We start from the raw sequence: 21,613 nt of genomic DNA on the forward strand, positions 1-21,613 counted from the left end.
CTTATGGGCAACCATGGCAAACATATCCGGGTTAATATACAATATATAATATACCAATGGATCAAGTTCACATACCATGAAAACTCCCCCACAGTTACAAGCGTGGACTACAGAACGGAAGATGCTCGAGAAAACCCAGCACCTGCAAGTGAAACAGCGATGTTGGACATCCTGTACCGAGGGGTAGCATAAATGACATATCCAAATTGGACAAACATTGTCATTGTATTTGCAAGTTGTTAAGAAGACTTTGAAAATGCAGATGGCGCTGGGTTTGATTATAACCCGATAGAAACAAGGTTATGGATATAGATACCGCACTTATCTATAATAGACATTTAGCAAAGCCATTCAGATGATATGGTGGGACCTAATCTTAGGGTTGCAAATACAACAGAAGGACATTCTTGGCTCAACCCTTTCGGACACGACACAGAAAAAGCCTCGACTAAAGCACGCAATCGCCGATACTAAAGCATTTAGGGGTATCCAACTTTGAATGGCATCTCAGCCTAGGCTGAAAAGACCTGCGAGGCTTTATAATTTACTAGTTTCACTCACCCTTGGCTAATAGTTGCAAGGATAGTGTATATTCTATACTATTTAGTATCGACACTTCTATACTTTCTTTGACCCAGATACGTGAGGAATTAGTGCACGATGGCCAGCTGTCGACAGAGGTTGCAGCTGCCACCATTATTGATCCCTTGATAGAAAGGGCCGAAAAGTTCTCGAGCGAGTACGAATCCGCGAACAAAGGTGAGCGGTTAGTACTCTGCATCGAGTTTTTCAAATCAGTAGACTGGTTTAATCATATCAACAATGGGGTAAGCGCAATCGCTGTTTCGATGCTGGCCAGTAAGCCGGAGTTTCTTGGCTACTGCAAAGAAAATAATATCCCCGAATGGGCACAAATGCAGATACGTGCCAAGAATTTCTATGACACAGCCAAGGTAGCCGCCAATAACTGGCGCAGGATCGAGGAGAGGGTTGGAAAAGTGTTGTAAACAGATTTCAATAGGGCCTCTATCTTGATCTTAAAAAGGTTATTTGAGCTCAGGATTGATGAATACCTCATTAATAAAACGCCAGAAGGCATACGGAGATAGTCTGATATCTACTTGAAGCATCTTCCGAATGTCCTGAGCACAGCCAAGATTTGCACTGACAAATCTTTAGCAGTGTCATCAAATCGCTTCCATAAAATGATAAGACGCGGTAAAGACTACCTTGATTTTCGGAGGGAGCCATCCTTGGACTTAGTTTGAAGGATCAAAAAATCCCCGATAATTACGAATAATCTTCTCAATGTTCTAGAGTTCTTTATGAAAGTCATGGAGAAAAAGTCTGGATTGAAGTGACCTAGAAAGGGGTAGTCATTCTGTCATATGGCTCTATAGTTCATGATAATCCTGAATAATCAGATTGGAATTGCGACTGTCTCCATGGAACACTCTTGATCTTTCGGATGTTTTCTTTTGACCGTGGTCAAGAAACGTCATCAACATAGCCTGCAAAAAAACTGTGATATATATGAAGGAGAAATGAACAAGATTGCTGTCGTTATAGTACTTCAGATGCATATCATTCGATATTCCTACGGGAGTAAATCACGTACTTACGTATGAGTATTGCAATATAAGAGAACCCTTCCACTAGTATATTAGCACTTCATTCCCTTTTTGTATGTGTAGTATGACTTCTCTTCCGATCCCGGCCACTATACTCCATCCACCTTAATGGTAATATATAACCAAGTTCTCTTAAGTCTATCCCAACCCATAAACTATATACAACCAACCCTTACCCCCCCGCCTCAAACATCCCCTTCCACCTCCTCCACACCAGGCACCTTATCCAACACCCTCCCATAAAACCCCGCAACATGCTTAACGCCCTCACACAAAACCCTCACATCCTCCAAACTGACCCCCAAGCGTCTCGTACCCCTAATATGCCAATGAGTCTCAATCCTCAAATTCTGACTCATAATCGCCGGCAACACCACCAACTGCGTATCCAAATCATCCAACACCCCGCGATCACTCAAAAACAACCCGTAGGTAATCTCCTTTGACAACCAGGCGAAATCCTTATGCGCCGCAAACAAATCCAACGTGCCCGATGTATTTCGCGCATACAGCTTCTCCAACCACGCCACGCCGCGCTCGTGATTCGCCTCGTCGCATTGCCAGGCCTCCCGGGTGAATGTATAGTCTTTGTCTTCGGGCGCTTCGAGCTTGCTGATGGCGAGGATGGCTTCGATGGGTTTGCACACCCCGACTATGATCACGGCTTTGATGAGGGCTTCGCGGATGCGCCGGATGAGGTGTTGGCGGGATGATGGGGTCGAGTATTCGGGTTTGGAGATTAGGTAGAGGTAGAGTTGGTCGGCGCGTTCGGGGTCTGGATTTGCGACGAGGGTGGAGATGGCGAGAATGTACCATTTGTCGTGGGGGAGGGTGGTGGTCTGGAATTGGGATTCCAGGGTTTGGAAGAGTTGGGCGTATTGGGGGTCGAGAGTGGTGGTGGTTGTGGCCATTTCGGGGGTAGTGTTGGTGGTGATACCTCGGATGGGAGTAGCTGTAGTGGGAAGGTGATGTGCGAGAGGGGAAGAAGATGGTGGTGTTGATGATATTAATGATGATCGGAGCGGCGTGTATCGGGGCGGGGAGAGGAGGGGTAAGATGGAGGAGACACTGGTGCCGAATTGCCGTCTACTAGTAGTCAATTGCAGACTACGAGATGCATACAGCAGACGCGAAGGGTTGCGGGCCATTATGCCCCGTTGTAGTAGATGCATTAATCCTTAATCGTGAAGGTGAGTCGCGTGTATCTGTTTATTCCCCATGTTAGCCGGAAATGGAACTAATCGGCCGATATCGGTTATGTAAGGATGCATAGCTGAGTTCACCACCACCCCATTATTCAGTCAGGTACACCGATTCCCCATCTGACTGCTACACCCCAAGACTACACCGAAATGCAACACCAGAACAGACCCAACTACATCATCGAAGAAGAATATGATGAGAGATGTTCCAGCCAAGGGACAAAGCATGCCCAGCTTTGGCTTTGACCCACACAGTCCATGGGTACTATGATCTCAGCGACTGCCATATGACATCACAACTATCACCCAGATTCTCCCCCAACCCTGACACTATATAAACGCTGTTCTTCGTCCTCAAAGCAAATGTAACTCTATTACAACAACAATCAACAGACACTCAACGAATCTATCTATCTCCCTTTCATATAAATTAACTCAAGTCTCTATCTCCTACTACTTCACAAACACACATACACAATGTCTTCCGGAGCAGGCCAATCCAGCGTCGGCAGCCGCACCCTCTACGAAGCCGGTGACCAGCGCAACGTGCCCCAGTCTGAGATCAACGAGCAGAACCGCTACGCAGAGGGTCAGAAGAACAGCCACAAGAACCTTGATTCGAGTATGCAGACCCCTGCCTTCTTTGTCCCCTCTATCCTCCAATGACTCGGAATACAATGCTAACGACAACCAACAGAGGACCAGCGCTCCATTGGCAACAAGCTTGCCGCACAAGAACGCAAGCCCGAGAGCGACCACCACCACAACTTTGTCCAGAACCCCGAGGCTGAGCTCAGCAAGCAGGATCCTACTAAGCCGGTATGTTTTATATACACTCTTACCCCGTTGATCAAATGTCCAGATTGCTGACTGTTTTGTCTGCAGGCCAAGGTGCACGGTAACAAGCCCTCCAAGGGTGCTGAGATCGATGCTGAATTGCAGGCTGAGGATGAGCAGCGCTTGCGTGAGAAGGGTATCAAGAAATAAATGATGTAATGATGGGGTTTGGAACGATGGACGGATGGAAAAGCTATATATATCCTGTTCGAATGACTGCATGAATGGCTGACGCCTGGGGCGATAGCATATCACTATTATTCAATTAACATTGATCTATTTTCATTCTTTTCCACGTAGATTTGTTAGAGGATATAGTATGTAATGATATGTATGTTGAATGTTGTCACAAAGACTGGAATATACTTCGATACTTGCGGAGCGCCAGGGTATCAACAAACGGAGAGTTGGGTTGCCAAATTAGTATGGCATCAACCGATATTATACACCTAATGGTATGAATATGTAACCAGAAAAAGAACAGAAGAATATATACAATACTGCTGATAAGCAACCGTGTCGATCATAAACAGCATGGCGTAACTGGTTACCCAGTGATGTCTCAAGGCTCAGCATCGCAGTATAATGCGGCCAATTCAGCTTTCGTCAGTGAATTTGGGGTCGTCATCATGCGGCTCGGCGAACACATTCGCCCAGTAGCTCTCTACCCGGTCACAGATCTCATCCTTCCTCTCCCATGTCCGGAAGCTGATGGCGGGGTCGCAACTGATGTTTTTGATCTCCTCCCAATACGCTTTCTCGACGTCGTATCCAAACCGCTGGACAGTAGACTCTGCCGCCAGCCACGCCCGTCCATCTGTGCCATCGGGGCGGAGCGTTGGCGTGGTCTCCCATTTCATGCCGAATACCTTTTCACCAGGATTGAACTTGGGGTAGTTGGCGTGGATGAAGAAAGCATGGGGGGCTTTCGCCACAGACTCATCTTTCACGCGCCATTTATTCGCACTGGTCAACGCATAATCCTCGGCCGGGTCAGTCTGCACCATCGCAGAGCCCGCAATACCGCCCGGCTTCGTGTGACCGACTGCCTGAACCCGCTCGCTCACAGCGTAGAAAGGCTCTCCGACGGCGGTGGCAGCATGAAGGAAGGTCTCCTTATCGCCTTCGCCGGGTGCACCTTGCGATAATAGCCGGAAATAATGTGACGGACCGTAGTAGTTGTAGTAAGCAGCAAGGAGCAAGGTCAACTGATGTGTCTTCTTCGATACCAGAAAGACGCCTGCTTCCGATGACGCGCGCTCCGACAGCGCTGGCATTTCCTGCCGCGAGATTTTGAAGTACAGCGGAGACGCCGAGGAGATCCAAAAGTCCGGCCAGGTGACCAACCCCTTGGAGCTGAATGGTTCCGACTCAAGCAAAACTTCAGGCTTGTGGAGCGGAAAGCAGTCTGCGTCCATCCAAATAACCTCTTCAAACGAGGAGAATAGAACTGCGAAGATTTTGAGCTGGTAATGTTCAATGGCGCCCTTGCCAACGATATCCGAGAGAACAAGACAGCGCGCACCCAGATCCGGTAGGATCTCATCGCATAATTGTTTTTCATATTCACTTTTATCCTTCATATACACCTCCACCGGCAGCGTTGACCCCAGTCGTCGAAGCATTCGTAGAGAGGACAAGAAAACTGGAAAATAGGAAGCCCCCGCTGTGGACACTATGCCACGCGTGCCCGGAGTATGTACTGGCCGCAGCCGTTCAGACTTACGACACTCCTCAAGATATCCCGCATGAGCCTCTTCCATCGCTTGTAAGTCGCCATCCTCGATTATGGTCAGATCAGGTCGCGAATCGGTCGTCGTAGCATTGAAGTGAACTGCGCTTACGTCCGCCAGGCGCTTTGGCGTAGGAGTATTTGGGGCATGTCCTTGCAATATCGGGTTCAAGACCTTCCAAAAGGCATTTTGACGTTCGGCGAGAGGGACCTCGAAGGCGGTGCTAGGGACTACTGAGGCTGGAGGCGGGGCCCAATAGATATACACGGTGCAAATGAGTAGCAGCGCACCCGTGGCCGAGATTATCGTCTTCAATTTACCTGGTCGAAGAACCGGCATGACTATGTTCGCTGCCCGGAGGCAGAGCTAGGGGTATGGAGGTATAGCTTTGGAGGTTTGAGGCAAATCTACCAGCTCGCTGCGTATGGAGGGAGTGCACCTCGGCGGTTGGCCGGCAGGGTGGGCAATTCAAGTAAGTTCAGAGAAGATCGCTTTAGCAATCCATCAACATGGCTGGCAAGCTCGGTCGAGTCCAGGTTCAGCGGGAGGCGAATTCTGGTTCACGGGGGATACGAATGGCGGTGGAGGAGCCGCGGTAGTCGAGATAAGACACAATCAAGCACTGTTGTGTTGGCAGGGGTCTGGAAACGCTAGAAAATCGCAAAGTTTTGGCCATAAAAGTTTCCAGCGGCCACAAAGGCTTGTCCAACGTGGCTCAGCAGGCAGCGATGGGGAGGCGATGGAGGCACCGTGGATGCTTTTTCCAGCAGGCGGTGGCAGAACGCGCACTTACGTTGCCCGCGGCTATTAATAACGCGGTGCATAATTGAGTATGCCGTGGCTCCGGTTGGCTTCCCATGATCTTCATCCGGTGGCAATCCTAATATACCAAGTGCGAGAGAGTTTCCTATTCCATCCTCGTGGTCGGAGTCATCCCGAGTGATCCATCAGGGGTTCCAAGGCACCAAGCCCCGACCCGTAGCAATGGAAAAGGGGAGGTGAAAGACTGAAGACTGCATGTGGTCCTTCCTCTCCGCGGAAGGGCCAGTTCCACCGAACCGACAGAGTGGAAAGTGGAAGGGAAAGTTCACCAGTGGATCCCATTAGCTTGGTCTACCGAAACCTTAAGAAGTTAAGGGGAATCTGGAATCTTGGATCGACTGGAAGGGAGACATGGGAGAAGAAGGGAGAGGAATGAATGAAGAATGAGAATGCCCTCACATTGAGGGGAGTTGATCGCTGAGTAGGGTTAGTAGTTGATAGTAGGAAGTTGAGTTGCTGGTTGAGTTTTGTTACATTTGAACTTGAACAATGCACACCTCCCGCTAGTCCTATTCCGGCCCTAAATTTGGGGGTAGCCAAAGTCCTTCTTCCTCCTTCATTTTTGAGTGCTGCCATGATGAACAACCAACTTCATCTGTGCACCCAGTTAATCCTGCACCGGCTATGAACTGTGCCATCTTCTCTGGGTCCATCTGAAACGGTGGCTCAATTTCGCCGACACTCGGCCGCCATCAAGTAAGATCGCTTCAAAAATGCGGGTTCGAAGACACTCGCCACGCACCGGTTGGCTGCTGAGCCTCGACTACTCGGCGCTAACGAGTTTATACTGGCTTAATCTCCGGCGCTGTTCTCCTAACGGCGGGTGATGCCGCAACGATCGTCGCTTATCATCATCTCCAAATCCGCTTTCTTTCTCCTGCGCGAACTAGATCGATTCCCGATGTGATTTGATTATAAACGACCGTAAGCGTGGCCCCCCTCCCTCTCCGACGTTAGTCTTTCTTTCTTGCTTTTTCCTGACCTGTTCATCCCGACGACTAGATACATTACCTTCCATCCCCCCAACATCGTGTTGGCCCTGCTTTCGCCTGGCCTATTCTAAGACATTAGCTAGCCTGCTTACTGCCGCCGTGTCAACTCCTCGCACCACTTATGGGACCCCGCACTCCGGGTTATCTCCACATTGCTTGCCTGGGCGAATTAGTATCTGCACCCTAGCAGTTGGCCAACCTCTGCGTCAGATCCGGCTATGGAATCTACTTCGGAGCCTCGAATCCGCAAAGCTCCGCCGGTCTCCGCCCCAGGTCCCCGGAAAAGGCGTAGGAGGACGGTCATAAGCCAAGCGGCTGATGATTGCTTTACTTGCGCCCGACAGGGTACTCCCTGCGACCGGCGTCGCCCATATTGTTCCCAGTGCCTGGACAGCGCCCGCAATTGCGCGGGGTACAAGACAGCGTTGACATGGGGCGTAGGAGTCGCCAGTCGAGGAAAGCTTCGAGGGTTGTCCCTCCCCGTGACCGGGGCACAGCCTGCGGTCGCACCTCCGAAGCTTTCCCGTGTGACAGGACCACGGACAGCGTCGAAATCCCAACCGACTCTCAACACAGCCGCAGAAAAGCGACGACATGATAAGCAGCGTTCTTCAGGCACTGGGCTTGCCGAGCATGGATCTGTCTCGGTTTCAACTGCTTCACAACGCCGGGCGTGCTCACCGGTGTACTATACGGTGGATTCCCATGCTTCGCCAAATTTCTATAATTCTTATTCCTCACGTGCGACAAAGACCGATTCTCCGAGACAGTGCCATGCCCCATTGATCTCATATCCTGACCCGTCAAGGACCTGGATGGGACCAGAACAAACACCACTACCAATACAGTGTCCGTGGCCAGCTCAGGCTCCGAAACAGAAAGATAATGCTTCAGATGAGCAAATGGAAGAAACCTGTTATGACGAGGTTTCACCACGTATGAGTGCTTGCCAGCCGCCATCAGTATCTCAGCAGCTGCTGGCACGTTCCGTGGGACGTACACCTCGACTCCGATACCTAATCAGTTATTATGCCGAAGTCATTGCTCCGATGATTGTGGCATTTGATAGTCCAACCAATCCATTTCGAACGTATGTTCTTCGACTGGCGCAGGAAAGCACATCGCTCCAAGAGGCCATCGCTACATTGGCCAGCTGTAACCTGCGACAGCGACGCGAACGAGGAATGAGGGCGACGGAGCGAACTTTGCCGGGGCGCATGTCGTCCTTGGCCCACCAAGCCTTGACCGATGGAGCATTACAGGACCGGGCTGGTATCGGTATGCCTGAAGACTATGCCCAGGAAGAGCAGCATCATCGGGGCATGGCGGTCTCTGCTCTGAATCGGGAATTGGCCGACCCGCATCAGAGACTTTCTGACTCTGTCCTGGCAACCTTACTCATCCTCTGTCTATTCCATGGGTGTGATACTGGGGTCGCTCAATTTAAGACGCAGTTTGCGGGGGTGACAAAATTGTTGGCCATCCGACTGTGCAACTCACCTTGCATGTCGGATGAGCTGAAGTGGTTTGTTCGGATGTTCACATGGATTGACACGATGACCGCCACCACCAATGACCGCGAGGTACAGCTTCGCGGTGCTTGCTTGGATATCACCGCCACCTCGGATGGCGAATGGGGACTGGAAAATCTGGCGGGATGTGATGCCGGACTTTTCAGAATCGTAGCGCAGCTAGGTCGTTTGAACCTTCTGAGCCAAAATCAAGAAGTCCGCACATCTACGCCACCAGACATCCATATGCCATCCACTACTCTCCCGCCCTCGATGGCCTTCTTTCCATCGAACAATCCAGCCACCTCGTCCGGTCCTTTTGCATTTTCATTGCCGCCGCCGCCGCCGCCTGGTGGTCGCAACGGAGCACAGCTGCCGCCGGCGTTCTGGGCGGAATGGTATTCTCTCCGACAGAAGCTTGAGTCCTGGCGATTTGTTCCCCACCGATCGCAATCGGGTTCGCCTCTCTTTACGTCCAAGCACGCCTACATTTCGCCCCCTTCATCGCCGACAGACCAGCCGGTGGTCGCAACTCACAATCTGAAGGACGTCATACACATCTCTGAGTCATTCCGCCATGCGGCGATCCTGTACAGTGAACGACTCGCCTATCCAGACCTACCGTCCGATCACCCTCGTATCCAAAACATTGTGCAACACATAATGAGTCACATTATGACTGTCCAGTCTGACGCGTATCTCCTGTGGCCATTATTCATCACCGGGTCTGAGTGCGTGCGTGCCGATCATCGCGCCATTATCCGCCAACGGTGCAAAGATCTATCCAGAGACTCTGGGTTTTTCAACAACCTCTCCTGCTTGCAGCTGCTGGAGAAGATCTGGGCAGAGAACCCTGCTGCGGATGGACTTCCTGCGGTCTCATCCCTTGATTTCGGCTTGCAGGCAGCCGCCAACGGGTCCGTGAGCGAGGTTACATTTCTGCCACCAGGAAGCTGGGCCTCCTCCCAGCATGAGGCATTCATGTCTCCGACACTGCCCTCTGTCTCTGTGAAGCAGGGATTCCGTTGGCACGAGGCGATGCAAACCAAACGCGCGGAGGACGAGTATATGACTGTATGACCTGACCAGACGGATACGTGCATCAAAGAGCCCATCCAGCTTCAATTACCAGACACCGATCATGAACACCAATAACAATATAGATGTAGTCATATTAGCGAAATATAATGAACATAATGCAGTATCCTCCTCCCCACTACGTACACACAGTATGGTGCACGCTGCACACAGTATCTATCGCAACCTGACCCTTCGGGCCACAACATCCACCGCCAGCCAGCAAGCCCCCACCACCGGGACCCATCGCACTAGATCCGTTCCCACTTTCCACAGAATCCGCTCGATACGTAGCAACAAGATTGGTATCTAGCCTACCTAGCCTACTGCGTAAAATTCTCCGTAAACCTACTGTCATCTGTCAGAAAACCCCCCCATCGATGATGATGATACGATACATCTACTCCAATTCTGACGGTCCCTCCAGCAACCTCAGCCTAACATACCCACCAAAACAAAACCCACAAAGTTAAGTACTAACGGGCAACCGGGCATCTCCCGAGCGGCGAGCGCAAGTACGTCGGGAAATTTTTGAGTTGGGAGTTGAGTTTCGGGCCTGCGTGTCAGATGCTCATTTGTTGGGTGGAAGGCAGACTCTGTTCTTTGTGTGGGAGAGGTGGACACTCGGTTACTCTGTAGTGGTTTGGTTTGCTGCTGTGCTGCTGTGGTGATGGAATGAGTGGGTGAGTGGGTGGGTGAGTGCCTAAATCTTAGGGAGGTGACAGTGGGAGGGGTTCTTGTGAGTTGATTGTGTTGGGTTTGGTTATGAGGGTATACTGTGCCGTGCTGCGCCAATATACTTTACTATTGTTTAGTAGTATGTAGGCTAGGCTACAGTATCGATTTAGTATGTATGTGGTTAATGCACAGCAGTGGCAGTGGCAGTGGTAGTGGTAGTGGTAGTGGTCTAGTGGTAGTGGCAGTGACGGCTTATACTATTCTATGTATAGTACTGTACTTATATAGTAATGCACATGCACATAGCCATACTCCAGGTAACTAGTCAACTAACTACTTAGTTATAGTTACTACATGCTTCTTAGATAATACCTCAGTCAGATTTCGTCATCCCACCACCACCACCGGAGACATGGAAAGATAGGGCGCAACGCTGAGCGTGACGAGCCGAGCCTTGCCTTGCCTTGCCCCGACCCCACGAGACAAGAACAGATGCGACGTGATCGATAGGACCCAGACCAATCTACTCCGTAAGAGATAAATACTACTACGGTTGTATTGTACTCCGTAGATGAGAGGTTACCACTTACATCACTTCTCACTGAACTAGTACACAAGTAGTAATGCACCTATAATACCTATCCTTAGCAGGGTCGGTCATCTGCCCCCGGAAATCCAAAGGCGGGGGTGATGGATGATGGATGATGCCAATGTGATAGTGATGAGATGAGATTCATCAACTTCGGCGGCTATTCGGGGGGTCTTATCCCCTATGTCTTCCCGTGTGGCGGGGGGATTTACTACGCCGGGGAGTGTAAGAACAAGGGTATGGTTGGGGTTGGGTTAGGTTGGCGGTTAATTGAAGTGTACTCCGTACATGGTAGTAAAGTAGGTTGATGTAGTGTGTGTAGAGACTAAAAAGAGGGGTAGAGAGAGGGGGGATGACATGGGGTCGGTCACTATGTATCTAGTAGAACTTGGTGGTGGTGGAGGTGGAGGTATGGTATGTATATACATGATTTTCTTAGTGGTATTTATGGAATGGGGAGAGGGTTGGGTGGAGTGGGTACATCGTGTTACTACTACTTGTTGTCTGTCTATCTGATTACTTGGTGTTGGTGGTATGTTGGCGGTGGGGAGGATATGGAGGACTTGGGTGTGGATAGTTGATATTGGTTATCAATGTTATGGTATTCATTGTCTTTGTGTTGTTTTTTAGACGTTGTGTGGTATGGGAAGTATTGGTGTGGATTGTTGGTTCTGTGTATAGATGGTACGCTGCAACTTGAGCGTAGCTGGCAGATAAGTATGTGGCACCAAGCAGTTTTGGTCTCTATATACTATCGAGCATTTACATTGAAGATATCAGTTGTTAATTTAAAGGTTCTATCTAGTTCGAAAACATACGTAGTAGTATAAACCTACTATGTAATAGCATAATAACTTACCCCAAGCACACTACAAAACACCGAAACATCTATTGGCCATTATCCAACACTACTTTGATGTAGCGTAGTATATTCCACGTGCATCCCTAGCATATTGACGTAACCCATCTGCCAAGCACACAATACATCCATGAACCTGGTGTCTAGAGCCAAACGCAAAACATTTACTGCAGCGGTTACACTCATCCCAAGTAGTACAACCAGTACAACCACAATGCGTAATCCTTACACAGTACTTAGTACTCCCTACCTAACCAACACGATCCTCCACACCTGCGGCAGCGGAAACCTGCAGACGTGTCGGGCTTTGTTGACCTTAGGCTCTCAAGCGGCGGCCTTTTGTTATGTTTAACTGGTATACGAAGAATTGATAGGCTAGCTAACACGCGCTCGGAATTTAATAATCAAACCATGTGGGAACGAGGAATGTTCAGAACAAAAACCTGAAGTACGTACTAGTGTACTTTTTTCTGGTATGATCCTTCGAAGCGCATGTATGGATGGATGGATGGATGGATACCAGATAAGGCATCAATCCAACATAGGTGCAGTGTACGGAGTAAATCGATTAGTTCGCCAATCACTCCTGACTAGGGCTCAGGGCAAGGGCTGAGTCAGGCGCACACATTCAGGAGTAGATAGAGTCACAGGTCTTAAATTCTAATCCAATGGGTATTGTGTGAAAGGATGGGCGGAAATGAGACTCAAATTCCGGCCGCGCGATCGGCATGCGGCTGGGGTGGTCTAGGATATGCAGGGGCTTAGTTGCTTGTGCTGAGGTTGCTTATTTTCCAGACAGGGAGGGAGGGAAGGAGGGAGGGAGAGGGTGTGTGTGTGTGCCAGTCGGGAGGGAAGTTGTTGGAAATGAATTAGATAGATTGGTTTGTGGTTGAAGTTAGGTTGCTATTTAGTATTTACTGTTGTGTGGTGTTGCTGTTGTGAGATAGATCAATGTGGATTTTGTGTATCAATTTTTGGAATATCGGCTGGGGACATTCTGGCATTCTATGGGTCTGGCCTGAAATGTGATCAAGGGCCAAATATTTGCATTAATTTCGGGACAAAGGTACATGGGGTCCTTGTATGTACCATACCATACAGGCTGCAGCGTAATTGAAGGCATCTTCCAGAAGGAAAGCAACACCAGCTGAAAGGAATAATTTAAAAAAATAAGAGTGAGACTATCAAGGCACACGGCACAGTCTAGACTAGATCATCGGCTCCCCGAGCAAGGGACGGTGAAAACTCTGATGGTGGGACTGGCCCTGTGGGGGTGCTTGTTTGACTTTGATTTACTTTGCTGACCATCCTTTCTGGAGGCCTTCCACATTCGGCGGTGCGGACGATGAGGTGAGAGTTCGTCAATAGGGATTTTATCACCGCCATATTTGGAGATAACTGCCAGTGCGATAGGTCATTTCGAGTAGTTTCCTCGCATCTCACTATATCATGAGAGATGTTAGTAGATTGGCGGACCGTATCTCCCCTCCCAATCAGGACACTATCACCGCAAATGATCCATCTATGCATTTGAACCGTTGACGCCGAGCGGAGCTCAGCGGCACCCGGACTTGATCCCGCGTCCGGCAGGGTTTATCCAATGGTGGTCAACGCAATGCAAGTGGTCGCTCAGGTTCAGCCAAGTTCAATGATGAGGAGGAGTCCATCTCTCTTAAGGTTTCTGATATGGCTCACGATACTCTTTAATATTGTGACTCCTCCCGTCCCGACAGGCTAACGCCACCACGTAACCATGATCACATACTTTTCTGACCTGCTTTAACCCAGAGCGCCATGTGTGACCTTGCAAAGATCCTCTGGCCAGCCAGCGCTCAAAGAAGAGTTGCCTATCTGCCAGGGGCCAAAGGATTCGCTACTTTCCCGGTCGCTGATTGCGTGGAAGTCTTGACACCGGGGAAGGCCGATTTCTAATTGGGAGTCCGCCCGGGGACTGGCCCTACGGATTGGAACTGAACTACTACTAGTACTTCCTGCTAGTAGCAGAACTAGTAAGTCTTGTGGTCGCTTGGGAACTTGAGGGCGCTAAGTACTTTGCTGTTCCCCTCGGTCTGTCTGTCTGCCTGCCTGCCTGTCCGTATTGGGCAATGGCGTCTATCACATTCGAGAGACGCCAACACTATGCAGTCTTCAATAGTCTAGAGCCCAGACAGCTTGAGTGTCCTGGAAGTTTCACAAAACTGTTCGCCAGACAAATGCCCGGATTTCAGATCCTACGAATTTTTAAACTACCGCGTTCGACTCGCAAATTGCGGTCTGTCCAACAGGCGTCGTCCGATATGAAGAGGGTGTGGTTGCTGCCCAGCTGGTCGGCAGCGGTAACGCCCATCCGTAACGCCCATCCACTCCAGCTGTTGCCCAACAACCATGCGATGGCTCGTGGCTTTTAGGGAGTCAGATATTCCATGCCTTATGGTTCCACTAGTTCGAACAGTTGAGCTTGTTCGCGGACCCCGGATCGCAACCATGGATTACCGACGGGCTCATCCGCACACTGTCCATGGAACCGACCGTCGATAATCGTGTGCGCCAGATCAGCATATCTATTGATGTACAGTACTTTGGACCATGGACTGGCCCCATGCCGGAGATGCAGTCACTCTGTAGGTTCGGCTCCTTCGGTAGCATGCCTAGCATGGCTCTTTCCATATAGAGGCGCTGCCACAGACATTGTAGGCTCCTACTTGACCTCGCCACAGTGCTAGGCACCCAGGTAGGACAAGCTCTGTATAAGAGAGTGAGTGTCCATCTCACGATGACTGCCTTGAAAGATATTAATATCTCTTACTCACGACTGAGCCACCTGTGGCAACGTGACCATGACTCACATTCCTTCGCCCCGAAAACGTGATGTGCTCCTTGCTATGCGGCAGGCTCCCACTGTAGGTACGCACGCCTGCTGAGGAACGCAGCGGCGGCGGAGTGATGGGCTCGCCAATAGCAATGCGCCGCGGTAGTTCTTATCGAGCATGATAGACAGACATGTTGAAGAAGATGACTGGACTTGAGAATCTGAAGATCCCCTCTGCGCATTATTTTCCGTACCGAGCCTGCCGTTGCCTGTTTCATCGTGTCGCCCAGTCAGGGAGCGAACGCGGGATGCCCAACAGAGCGGTTCAGATGACTCTTGCAATGGCGCCCGTCAATCGGATGATTCATCTTCATGCCGCGGAGAGGGGGACCTGATAATGGGTATATTAAAGCACGAGTCGCTGTTGGACCTAGGATGATACTCTGCGGCGATTTCTTGAGGGGGAATGTGTCCAGCCTTGTCTGGTCTTGTCCTGACTGACTTTGCAACAGCCTGGATGGGATGAGACGTTTCCAATAGCCTGCAGTATTAAACTCTCCTACTACTGGATCCTATCTCTTCTATTGATACTCGTACTTGTTTGGGTTTCACCCTCCCTGGCCATCCCTCGCCCATCCATCCTTTTTGCTTCTGGTGGTGGTTGGGCCTGAAACCACACCTTCAGCAATACTTTACCGTAAGGTCAGCAAACGCAACAGACGTGACATGACGGTAACTTTCAACAGCAAGTCACTAAGAGACGAACTAAATCCACCGCACTAAGCCCACTAACCCACTAGCGTGACTCCGCCGCAGCGCAAGAGCAAGTCTGGAAAGATTAATTACCGACGGGATTATACCTGGGAGCCCCACTCCATACCAAGTTTACCGCAGCGCCCGTGCCCTTTCTTTCTGTCTTTTGTCTTTGCCGTCCGTACAAAACCGGTTGGCTCCTCTGTGACTCCCCTTCCACACACACACACACAACACCCTTCTTGGGTTCTTCCTATCTATATACTACTCTTCCTCTTACACCTACTCTCCCCTGTCGCATCCCTTCCTTGGGTCGCCTCCTGGAAGTCCCCGGCTTATCGCTGTTCTCAGTTGTATATACTATATACCTCTCAAGAGGTCACAGCGTCCCTTAACGCACACTTCCCATCGTTTGATCTCTGTTTGCCCCCCAGAGATCCCCAGGCATTCCTTCCACAGCCAGCCGCCTTTGCCCGCACACCGTTCGGTTAGCGACAACGTTCAAATGCACTCTCAGCACATACAAATCGCCTCCTCCTCTCCCCTAGAAACCGTGCCTCGGTGACGGTCCTCTTCCTCAGTCCTCATCATCATCATTATCGATATCCCGATTCCGTTGTCCTTTTAAACCCGGCGTCGATCGGCTTGTTGAACGATATCCTGTATAATATACCTGGGTTGTGCTTCTTGTTGTTTGCTGTTTGCTTTCTATACCTCTAGCGATTGTCGTGCTTCTGGGACTCTTTCCACCCATAAAAAGTTCTCGTTTCGTGTCTCGCCTCGCCGTTTGAAGCCTCGATTTTTATGCGCCTTTCTCGATAATGTACCATTATCCCAGTCCACACCCCGGGTGGTCTTCCTACGACTACATGACCTCCCCTCCCACCTCGCCTCACTACGCCTATTACGCCACCCAATTTGCCAGCCCCTACGCCTCGCCTCGTGGCCCCTCGAAGCGCCATAATCGCAAAGCCAGCTACGCCGGCCCTAGGGAAACGGCAGGATGGTATTCCGGGTATGGCCATGGAATCTATGAAGCGATGCCGGAGCATGGCACGCCACCGCGCAAGCACGATCCTGTAAGTGCTTCTTTTGGTGGCTATCACCGTCGTCGCAGTACCATGGCTGGTGCGCCCGCCGGTCAGTGGGACTCCGCTGGCGCTCCGCCATCCCATAAGCGACCCATCTTTGTGGATGTGGTCGACGATGGATACGATGACGCCCCCCGATACGTCTTTCGCGAGGAACCCAGTCCTCCCCGTCGCAAACCAACGACGCCTCCGCGCAAGCCAAAGCCACCCACTGATCAATACTTTTACTATAACCAGGTTCCTGCCCAAGATGATGTCGATTCCGCCAAACGCGCCCGGGCGCGTCGCCAATCTACCTCCACTCGGACGCCGTCCAAGCCCAAGCCTGCACCCGCGGCCAAGCCGCCGCCAAAGGCCACCGAAGAGGACGCTGCGCGGGCCGGTATCCCCGAGGGATACTCGATCAAGAACTGGGATCCGACGGAAATGCCCATCATCCTTCTGGGCAGTGTTTTCGACGCCAACTCCTTGGGAAAGTGGATTTACGACTGGACCGTATTCCACCACGGCGCGTCGACTCCTATGGCAGATGTCGCGGGCGATCTGTGGTTATTGTTGATCAAGTTGGCCGGTAAGGTCAAACGGGCAGACGAATGCATTGAGCGCATCAAGCGCCGCGATGCGCGTGAGACGGTTGCGGATTTTCTGGAAAGTGGCGAACGCCTGTGGGTGCGATTCAAGAAGCTGCTGAAGACATGTGAACAGTTTATGTGGAAGGCCGCCAAGCGCGAGGGTGGTAAGACGGTCTCGATGGGCCGCAACGCGGGCTGTGAATTTGTGGAGACGATCTTCGGCCGGGACCGCGAGCTAGAAAGCACGGAGAAGTTGATGAACAGCATTCGGTTATGGAACATGCGCTTTGACGCCAACTGCGAGGAGATTCTTCGCCGACCGACCTCGGCTTAGAACGGATACAACTTCGACCTTACATCCTATACCGACATAGGAAACCCCAAAAGTAATACTCTGATTTGATTTCGACATAAGCGACGGGATGCATTTTTAGCACCGCAACGGAATACAGGCGCGTGAGCGTTGTCCTTGATTCTTCATTTTTATTCTCATTATCACCGGATTGCATTTGAGCGCGTTTGGTTTGGGCTTGGCTCACTGGATTGCTGCTGCGTGTGATTGATACCTACTGCTCGAATACCCCGCTATCAGCGCGGGAAGCTTTTTCTTATTCTTACCTTTCCTTTGTGATACATTTCTTTTATCTTTCTATTGTTATGTTTCGTGGGACGGGGATCTGCTTTCTTGACTGGCGTGCTTGCTCATCGGGAACGTGGACTTGATATACCCTCAGCAGCAGCAGTATACAAGTGGCTTCGCTTCGTTCTGTTCTTTAAGATACCATTCTGCGACACACCAGTTTATCATTCGGTTATCCGCGTCGGACACTGTTGGGATGATTCTTTCCTTATTTCCTTTGTTTGTACTGGCACAGCGTACATACTAGATGCACTACTACTATTTACCCACTACAACCACGGACCGATAGACCAATATTATACCATTTACACTGCACTTCATCCTACGTAGTATGATACTTTTTACCCCACCACGTAGTGACAACCCAACGAACCAACCAACCAACCAGAACAATCCCGTATCTGCATCCATCTGCACGTCACATGCCCAACACAGTAATAACAGATCTGACCTGATAAGTAAGTAGGTAAGTAGTGGGAGTTGCCCGACGTCACTGGACCCTCGGCCCCATAACTCTGCATCATCCACTAATAACTACCCATCTATCCGCTAAGTAGTAGTTAGTTAGTAAGTAAGTAGTAGGTAGGGTATTATGCACGTCGCCCAACCCGCACTCACATACATTATGTATGTACGTATGTAAGTATGTATGCCACATGGGCCATGTGGACAGACAACAGGGCAGGCAACTGACTGACAAACACCTCAGCGGGCAAATCATTACCCCCTTCGGATTGGATTGGATTGAACCAACCAACTAGCCCGCTATCCATCGGAACTAACGGGGAGTCTAAATGTGGACGAATAATAATAAATTAATGTGGTGCATTAACTTGGGTTAAGTCTTGAGGTGAGGTGATTTAGGTGTCGTTACGGTGGTTCTTGGGGTTATGTGCTTGTTGGTTGTGTATGTGTATGTGTAGGTGTATGTGTATGTGTATGTGTATGTGTATGTGTATGTGTATGTGTATGTGTATGTGTATGTGTATGTGTATGTGTATGTGTATGTGTATGTGTATGTGTTGGTAGATGGTTGATGGGTTGATGGGTTAAATTGGGTTGGTGTGAGGTGCTTGCTTGCTTGACATGGACGGGTAACTAGGTTATGTAGTACATGGTAGTAGTAGCGCAAGTCGGTACTTAGTTGGGTGAAGTGATGAAAATTGAATTTATTAGATACTAGGAGGGGGCTATTTGGGGATTTAACTTAGTTTGAAGATTTACAGTTGTCCTAGATAGGAGGTACGTAAGACAGTAGGAAATAAAGCATATATGTACGTGCAAGTATTTGTATAGAATGAAGCATAGTTTAGTGATGTTGATGATGATGACCTCTACTACTTATTACCATGAACTACGATAAGTTTAGTTCACTGACCCCGAAAGGGGGTGAAACCGATGGCCGGGGTTACTGTAGCGGTAATCATCCTGGCTGATACCAAGATAATAAATCAAAAAATAATAAGCCCTACTCACATCTATAATTAAAATTAGTACTACTTGTTCGGAATCCCGCAGCTATTGTCACATTATCTTAGAGAAGAAGTGACAGGATATACCTCTAGTTGTAGAAGGAAAATGATACTATTTCTGTAGACTATAATTCAGATATATTTTTTTCCTCCACTGCTGTGTCTAGCACTGAATGGTACTATGGGAACTTTGTGCAGTGTTTTAGGATGTTTCTACTACTAAGTTTGAACTTTATATATATATCTACGCAGTGGCACTAATAGAGTTGTGCCTGTATTCTCGTCATCAAACGTATGTATGTATAACTTACCACCTGATAATACGAACAGAGGCTCGACCGGACTGTAACAAAATCAATTAGTGAACCCAGGGGATAAGTACTACTTGGGTACAGTTACTAATGCATTAGGTAGTATAAACCAGTATCACCACTTGCTTTAAGTATGGCGTGAAATACTGACTAAATTGGGGACATACGTATTCTACCGGAAAGCTAGAGTTACCGGTGCACAAGGTATAATAGGTAAGCCCGAAATTGATATTAGTATCTACTTGATGATAGTATATAGCGACTGAAAATTGAAGGAACGATAAGGTTGAACCTCACGAGACAAAAACAAAGTGAAGAAAACCGAAATGATACAAAACAGAAAAGCCCCTCCTCTCCAATCCTCATATCGCTCATTCGTCATCCTCAAAATTTTCATCGTCACTGTTATCATCCTCACCTTCGTTGTCATTTTCATCATCGTCTTCTCTTTCCTTTCCGCCTTCTCCTTCCCTTTCGCCTTCGCCTTCTTCATCTCGTTCGTGTCTCTCATTGTCCACGCCCTCATTGTCGATTCTCTCATTCTGCGTAGCGTCATCATCGCCAGCAGTGGCTGCCCATTGAGCGTGTTGCTCTGGCGCCATTGGCGCCGTAAGAACCTCCGCTTGTATGAGTTGGATCGGAGGTACCGGTACATAATTCATACCCATAATCGTATCATGGTAGCTGTAGCGGGGTCTTACCACGAGAAGAACCTGAGCACCATGGTGGGACTCAGAGCCAGCATGGAAATGATGGGTTACCATAGTATCCGAATGGTGATCAAACTTGGCAAGCTCAGGCAGTCGCTCAACCACTAAATTGCCAAAGACACTAGCTTGACCAGCAATAAACTCCTGGGCCGCAAACTCTAGAATCATGTGGAGTTTGTCATCGCGGAATGTCTGGAGCGACTCGCTCAGCGATTCTTTGAGTAGGAGTCGAAACAGTCGGCACCCCCACAGCTCGTCCACATACGACTTCACGAGTGCTTTGCGATGTTCATGCATCGGTTGGCCGAGTGCTGAGTATCGGGGACCATCCACAAACAGGATTGCTGCGGTGCAGATGCTCACGAGAGTTGACTTCCACCATGCTGCGTTTGTGGGCAATACTATGTAAATGCTAAGTGTTAGTGATTTTCAAACTATCCAGTAGCGAGGAAGAGGGGAGAAAACAGGGCTGAGACGGACATACTTTCTTTGAACCTCTGGTATATATAGTCAAGTCTCTTAATGAAGTTGACATCCCCGGGCTGGTCCGTTGCATCCATCTTGGCATCCATAAACCAAAAGGGGGAGGTGGCAAACTTTTTGTAAATGAATTGATTGAGCATGGTCTCTAGCAAAACTTTTCCAAACATAGAGCGAGCGGCAGGAGGAAGAGAGGAATGAATCTTGTCCCAGTCCTCTTGGACACAGAATCCATCTAGGCTGGCGATAATAGCCTGTTTGTCATCACTGGAGAGATGAAGCATCGAATCTTCTTCACCAAAGCGCCAAGCCCAACTGTGAACCTCCATTTCAATCTTAATGAATCCCTTTTGGAGATCTGCTGGTGAAGACAACCTGTGCGGTCCAGCCATAAAGGCCATGGACCAATAATGTTCAATCATCTCATTATACTCCTGTCTCTGACAGAGGTACTTTGCAGTGGGTAACAAAGCTGGACCCCCGTCGTTCCATATGTCCGGTATAGATCCCTCCTCCAAGTCTAACATAGCTTCCTTCTCCATGGCCAACTTAGATTCTTCTTCAAAATCCGACCAAGTGCGCTTGAGCCGTTTATGTTGGTTCTGGGGGCTGGTCATAATGAAGATGAGTAGCGTGACGAAAGGGCCAAATAGAATCAGTAATCTTGGTTTGGAGTCTATTCAGGAGATGTTGAGAGGAGGTGTCGCAGATTTGGGAGAGAGTGTGGATACGGAGGAAGATGATGGGAATCGAGAGAGAGAGAGAGAGAGAGAGAGAGAGAGAGAGAGAGAGAGAGAGAGAGAGAGGAAAATCGGGCAAGATAAACGGGGGGATAGATGACCAA

At 49.5% G+C, this 21,613-nt stretch overlaps 6 protein-coding genes across 6 annotated transcripts; 3 read left to right on the top strand and 3 right to left on the bottom strand.

Annotated features, from left to right (window-relative positions):
- Positions 1–1,666: 1,666 nt before the first annotated feature.
- On the bottom strand, positions 1,667–3,002 carry BO83DRAFT_381270 (uncharacterized protein). Its single transcript, XM_025531952.1, has one exon. It carries the CDS (start codon positions 2,777–2,779, stop codon positions 1,817–1,819), a length of 963 nt encoding a protein of 320 aa, XP_025384691.1. The 5' UTR covers positions 2,780–3,002; the 3' UTR covers positions 1,667–1,816.
- A 308-nt stretch (positions 3,003–3,310) lies between these two features.
- BO83DRAFT_320513 (uncharacterized protein) lies at positions 3,311–3,820 on the top strand (the record flags this gene model as incomplete). Its single annotated transcript, XM_025527811.1, has 3 exons — positions 3,311–3,455; positions 3,531–3,652; positions 3,719–3,820. The coding sequence occupies 3 exons, from the start codon at positions 3,311–3,313 to the stop codon at positions 3,818–3,820; spliced, it is 369 nt and encodes a 122-aa protein (XP_025384692.1).
- A 143-nt stretch (positions 3,821–3,963) lies between these two features.
- BO83DRAFT_116952 (alpha-mannosyltransferase) lies at positions 3,964–6,038 on the bottom strand. The gene has a single exon (XM_025525980.1). It carries the CDS (start codon positions 5,740–5,742, stop codon positions 4,267–4,269), a length of 1,476 nt encoding a protein of 491 aa, XP_025384693.1. The 5' UTR covers positions 5,743–6,038; the 3' UTR covers positions 3,964–4,266.
- Positions 6,039–7,217: 1,179 nt separating this feature from the next.
- BO83DRAFT_344716 (fungal specific transcription factor domain-containing protein) lies at positions 7,218–9,884 on the top strand. Its single transcript, XM_025528728.1, has one exon. The coding sequence runs from the start codon at positions 7,436–7,438 to the stop codon at positions 9,806–9,808; it is 2,373 nt and encodes a 790-aa protein (XP_025384694.1). The 5' UTR covers positions 7,218–7,435; the 3' UTR covers positions 9,809–9,884.
- A 6,430-nt stretch (positions 9,885–16,314) lies between these two features.
- On the top strand, positions 16,315–17,490 carry BO83DRAFT_440149 (uncharacterized protein; the record flags this gene model as incomplete). Its single annotated transcript, XM_025536232.1, has 1 exon — positions 16,315–17,490. One exon carries the CDS (start codon positions 16,315–16,317, stop codon positions 17,488–17,490), a length of 1,176 nt encoding a protein of 391 aa, XP_025384695.1.
- A 2,460-nt stretch (positions 17,491–19,950) lies between these two features.
- On the bottom strand, positions 19,951–21,508 carry BO83DRAFT_452738 (uncharacterized protein; the record flags this gene model as incomplete). Its single annotated transcript, XM_025536874.1, has 2 exons — positions 20,774–21,508; positions 19,951–20,690 (listed from the first exon to the last, which is right to left on the bottom strand). The coding sequence occupies exons 1-2, from the start codon at positions 21,384–21,386 to the stop codon at positions 19,951–19,953; spliced, it is 1,353 nt and encodes a 450-aa protein (XP_025384696.1). The 5' UTR covers positions 21,387–21,508.
- Positions 21,509–21,613: the final 105 nt, after the last annotated feature.

Source organism: Aspergillus eucalypticola (assembly GCF_003184535.1).
Source record: "Aspergillus eucalypticola CBS 122712 chromosome Unknown BO83scaffold_26, whole genome shotgun sequence".
Classification (NCBI taxonomy): Eukaryota; Fungi; Ascomycota; class Eurotiomycetes; order Eurotiales; family Aspergillaceae; genus Aspergillus; species Aspergillus eucalypticola.

Excerpts from the sequence above, each read along its gene's own strand:
- BO83DRAFT_116952 (XM_025525980.1), bottom strand. The coding sequence starts at position 5,742 with ATGCCGGTTCTTCGACCAGGTAAATTGAAGACGATAATCTCGGCCACG.
- BO83DRAFT_344716 (XM_025528728.1), top strand. The coding sequence starts at position 7,436 with ATGGAATCTACTTCGGAGCCTCGAATCCGCAAAGCTCCGCCGGTCTCC.
- BO83DRAFT_381270 (XM_025531952.1), bottom strand. The coding sequence starts at position 2,779 with ATGGCCCGCAACCCTTCGCGTCTGCTGTATGCATCTCGTAGTCTGCAA.